At 40.2% G+C, this 5,154-nt stretch overlaps 1 protein-coding gene across 1 annotated transcript; it reads right to left on the reverse strand.

The window, feature by feature from the left end:
• Window positions 1-2,527: 2,527 nt before the first annotated feature.
• LOC105051659 (pentatricopeptide repeat-containing protein At1g71460, chloroplastic) lies at window positions 2,528-4,864 on the reverse strand. The gene is given in 4 exon segments (XM_010932187.4): window positions 2,528-2,805; window positions 2,808-3,998; window positions 4,001-4,522; window positions 4,525-4,864. Coding segments are annotated over 4 exon segments (2,052 nt in total). The 5' UTR covers window positions 4,763-4,864; the 3' UTR covers window positions 2,528-2,704.
• Window positions 4,865-5,154: the final 290 nt, after the last annotated feature.

Raw genomic sequence — 5,154 nt, forward strand, 5'->3', positions numbered from 1 at the left:
ACTAAAACAGCTTACACTATGTCTATTTATTAATAAAGATCAAAACCGTGCCTTGATGATAAAGTTGCCACATATTGCTGCTGTCATGGTGACACATTGTTCTAGATTTGGTGATCCAAATCCAAGTTGCTCATATCTATGTAGGTTGAAGATTTGAAGATTCAACCCAGAGCTCCAGACTTGATTGATGATCCAATTCTCTTCAAGCATTTTAACATAATCTTTTCTTTAAATTTAGCTTGATTTGCTTCCTTTTTTTTTTTTGAAATACATTCTAGTTATCCAATTCTCTTCAGTTGCTCATACACTTGGATTTGCGGGAATTCAGGTGGTTCAACACTCTTGAGATTTAAATCACTGCAGTAAGATTTCAAGTGATTAACATATCAATATAGCAATGTCTATTCAAAAGGTGCTGCCTTTTTGTCTATCTAGATGTAGCTTTCTTAGAAAATTTTGATAGCTGGAGCTTTCCATCAATTGGTTGTGGAGCAAATTTGCAACATTAGGTCTGGATTTCCTCACAAAAGAAACGGCGTTGTGTCAGGGATCTATCCCAGGCACCGCCAAAAAAACGTAATCATCCTGTTAGCCATGCCTCATCTGTGTGAGCTCATTCCCTGGGAGCTGGAATCACCACAAAGTTTCTCCAATTATCTATTATCAATGCAGTTGAACTCCACTGAAGACCATGTAATGCTGTTGTAATGGTGATCAATGTTTTTAGGAGTGGACTCAGAGTTGGACAAAGTAATCTGGCTCGGAACCCAACCAGGATCATCGAGATATGTGATCTGATTGAGTTCTAGCCTTTTGATCTGATATCCTTTTTACACACACACACACACAAACACATACATGCACAGACATACACATACACAAACACACAGAGAGAGAGAGAGAGAGAGAGAGAGAGAGAGAGAACATACATACATACATATTAGGCAATACTTTTTCACTGATTTACCTGAGCTGTCCATCGACTCAGATTGATCAGAGTATGAGCCACTTCAAACTGTCAGGAAGCCTTGAGATAATTAGAAAATATGTGTTAATGTCTTTTTCATTATTCACTGAAAAAATAGATCCTTTTTCCTTTCTTCACTTCTATTTTTACTGATTCATATTTCTACCCTTCACACCTAATTAAATCAGATTGTCATTTATGTCAATAGCATAATTAATTTATCTGCACAAGTTGAATTGTTATTTCGACATAAACATAAGCTGGATCATTTCCTTAGCACCCTGACCTGGAAAGTCCACTTTCAGTTCTTGATGGATTAGTGATTCAATGTCCTCAATCTTTCTAACCAAAAACAAAGAAGAGCAAACTTTAATCCAATTTTTAGACACTATTTAATTAGTTGTATGCTTAAACTATTTCTCACTCTGATAAAAAGTTCTGCATTATTTCTGCTCTTTAATTATTTAAATTTTCAACATACGAGTAATTCTGATGAGTTTCAGATCTACTCTGATATATCTATCAAAACTCCGGGATCTAACTCAGCATTTGATCATGTTCATGGAGAGATTATAACAAGGATCATTAGCTCCTATTCGACGGTTGAACTCAAATACTTGGTGGTCTCACTTGGAAACTTGATCATAGTTAACTGGATTGATGATCTCATTCTCATCAAACTATCTAACAAAAAATCATGATTCTTGCATCCAGCTAGACACTTTATATTCTATTATGATCACTAGGAACAGTAGTTGTCAATCAACCAATCCAATACGATTAAACTTGAAAACTTTGTTATTAGCCTGGATCTTGAACCCAATGTCCACGGGGTTGTTGATCTAGTGCCTTTCAAGTTATTCAACAATAACTACAAATTCTTCTATTAATTTAGTATGTAATATTTTATAATGCATTTTTTAAATTCTTACATCGTTTTCTGATGTTAGGTGCTACTTTTTCCTTTTTAGAGGAATATTATCCAGTTGTTCATTATCCTTACAAGTTAGCAATCCTGAGATGCTAATCAATGGCAGGCACCTGAGTAACTTAAGTTTCTTGACTGCAAATGCTATGATGAAGCCTCATCCAATATGAGAGGTGCATCAATTTCTCTTCTTCCTTCTCTTTCTTCTACTGTTGACACATCTTGCTAATCTCCCTCTACTAGTTCCTTCGTTCATTTCTTTCAGTGGCATACTAAATTTCTATAACAGATTACGTTGCCACTTTTGATCCTCACCAAACAAAGTTTTGTATGGGTACCAGACTACCAGCTGGAAAGCATGGAAAGAGAAAAAAGTCTGAAGAAAGTTCTGATCAAATCTTTATTGAAGCTTAGGAAGTTGAATGCACTAAAGATTGAGCATAATTAGTCATAAATACATGATCAAGATTAACTTGCATTTCTGCTTGCAATAAAAAAATCCATATATAAAACCTTCAACTTCACTTGTAATTCTGCCTGCAATTAGTCATATCTAGTTGTTTTGCTATCTTGTATTTGAAATAATACAAAAGATCACATTACCTGTCTTGAACAGTAAAACCAGTGCTAAAGGTTCTGCAATTAATGAATTTTAGGAACAACTCAAGTATCCTGACAAATTTACAATTCCAATTCAGTGATGAGATCTACAAATATCAACTTCCTTTTTTAGATGAGAAATAACAAACAGAAGCCATATCAAGAAAACTGATGCAACCAGTGAAAAGATTTTGTCCACTGTAACTAACTTAAAATAGTGTTGATTTCAAATAGATAAACCTCTGTGCTTCTTGAAGGCAACCTTTACGTGTAAGAAGGCCAATCATGCAGTCATAATGCTTTTCAAAAGCCTTACATCATACTTCCGAACCATGGTGTCAAATATTCTGAGAGCTTCATCATGCCATCCTGCCTTCTCACAAATATTTAAGGCCACATCAAAAGTGAAATGATTTGGAATGAACCCATTTGATAGCATCCAATCAAAGAGACTAAGTGCTTCTCTGTACCGATTGTTAGAACTATATGCTTCTATAATTGCAGTACAAGTTAATGATCCCTTGGACTGGACCCTATCAAAGACCTTATGTGCCTTCTCCACATCTCCACACCTGCCATACATCTTCACTACTTCAGCTACAACCAAAGGAATTGACTCCACCTTCATCTTGAAAACTTGCCCATGTATCTCCCTTCCAAGTTTTAATGCTCCCAAATCACCAGAAGTACTCAAAACTCTAGATATGGTAATGCAATCAGGCCTATAATTAGCAACCTGCATCGATCGGAAAACATTCAGAGCATTATGTGGGTTCCCATTCTTTAAGTATGAATCAATCAGGGCTGTCCAAGCTATGACAGTCTTTCTCTCCATTCCATCAAACACTCTGCAAGAATACTCCAAGTTTCCACATCCTGAGTACATGGTCATCAGGGAAGTGTATATGGAGACATTGGGCAAGAACCAATTTTTCAAAGCATAGCTATGTATCTCCTTTCCTTGTCTCAAAGCCTTCAGGTCAGCACAAACTGGAAGAGCCGTTGCAATTGAAACGACATCAGGCTTGACCCCTTCCTGCTGCATCCAGACAACAGATCTCAAAGCTTGCTCGAGCCTGCCATTTGACGCATATCCTGACATGAGAGCAGTCCATGAGACTGCATTCCTTTCGTTCGACCCATAGAAGACGCGCCTCCCTGAGACCATATCCCCACATTTGCAGTACATATCAATCAATCCTGATTGAATAAAAATCATTTTCCCAAAATTCCTGAACCTTTTTAAGACATATCCATGAATCTCCTGTCCTAATTTTCGCTCCGCGAGCTCTCCAATTACTGGGAGCACCGACGTTACTATTACTGAATTAGGCTCAATTCCTTCACTCTGCATCCACCTCAAGTACTCCAAAGCCTCTCTCCTCAACCCATTGTGTGCAAATCCCGCTATCACCACTCCCCATAGAACAATGTCCCTCTCAGTAATTTCATCGAAGACCTTCATTGCCAGGCCAGTCTTGCCACATTTGAAGTACATATCATCAAAGAAGTCTGTAGAAGTACCGAAGCACTAAGAAACCCATTCTTTATTAAAAGAGCATGGGCCTTCCTACCCTGCGTGAAAGCCGGCGAGCCTGCTAAGCTTTTAATCAAGCAGGAGAAGGTGTACTCGTTCACATCCACTCCCTCCGCCCGCATCTCCTCGAAAATCATAAGCGGCTCATGGCTCCACCGCGGGCTGCCGACGACCTTGCCTTTAAGCAGTGCATTCCACGGAAAGACACTCTTCGGCGCGAGCACGGCGAGCGCCCTCTTGGCGTCGTCAGGGGCGCCGCAAGTGGCGTACATCTGGACAAGCTTGGTAAGAAGGAATTCATTGCGCTCAAGGCCGTTGATCCTTATATGGACATGAATCTGGCGGCCAAAGGTGAGAGCTTTGAGCCTGGAGCAGGCCGAGAGGAGGGCGGAGAATGTGGTGGCGTTGACAGGGATGCCGCGTTGCTCGACGTAGTCGAGGATGGTGAGGGCCTCTCGGAGCCTGCCGAGGCGGGCGAAACGTTGGATGCTCTGTAGATGATGTGCGGGTTCTTGGAGTGGAGGGGGAGGGAGTTGGGGAAGGCGTCGCTTTCAGAGAATTTGCGGGGTCTGAGGGGTTGGGTGGGGGGAGGTGGAGGGGATTTGGACTTGGTTGGATTGGGGAGATAATTTGGAGAGGTTTGGGATCGGAGGGAGTGGGATTTGGTAGGGGTTTTGGAGAAGAAGAGAGGTGTTGAGGAGTTGGTGAAGAGCAGAGCTCTGCAATCCATGGAGAAAACGAGTTCGAACAGAGAGGAATGGGAAGAAGCAACGGTCGGCTTAGCCCTTGGCCTGGGTTTTACGTGAGTCGTTGGGACCTGATTGCATCCCTACAACTACTCCAAGTTTTTATATTGCGCCGCATATGTGATGTTTTGTGGGAGCACGACAGACGATCAGCGTATTCTTGTCAATCAGACCGGAAATTTTGCATGCAATATGCTATGCAAGAAAGCAGTATTATTTTTTTTTTGTGAAAGTAATAATAAAGCAGTATTTTTGTGGTATTTGATACGGGTCAAAGATTTGATTCGAGTTAGTCTCCAAAGATGGGTTTAGATTAGAAAAGTTGGAAAATTACCCTTCCTACTATGGAAAAATAAGAGAGTATCATCCTCTAAAC

The sequence above is a fragment of the Elaeis guineensis genome, chromosome 9 (genome assembly GCF_000442705.2).
Source record: "Elaeis guineensis isolate ETL-2024a chromosome 9, EG11, whole genome shotgun sequence".
Classification (NCBI taxonomy): Eukaryota; Viridiplantae; Streptophyta; class Magnoliopsida; order Arecales; family Arecaceae; genus Elaeis; species Elaeis guineensis.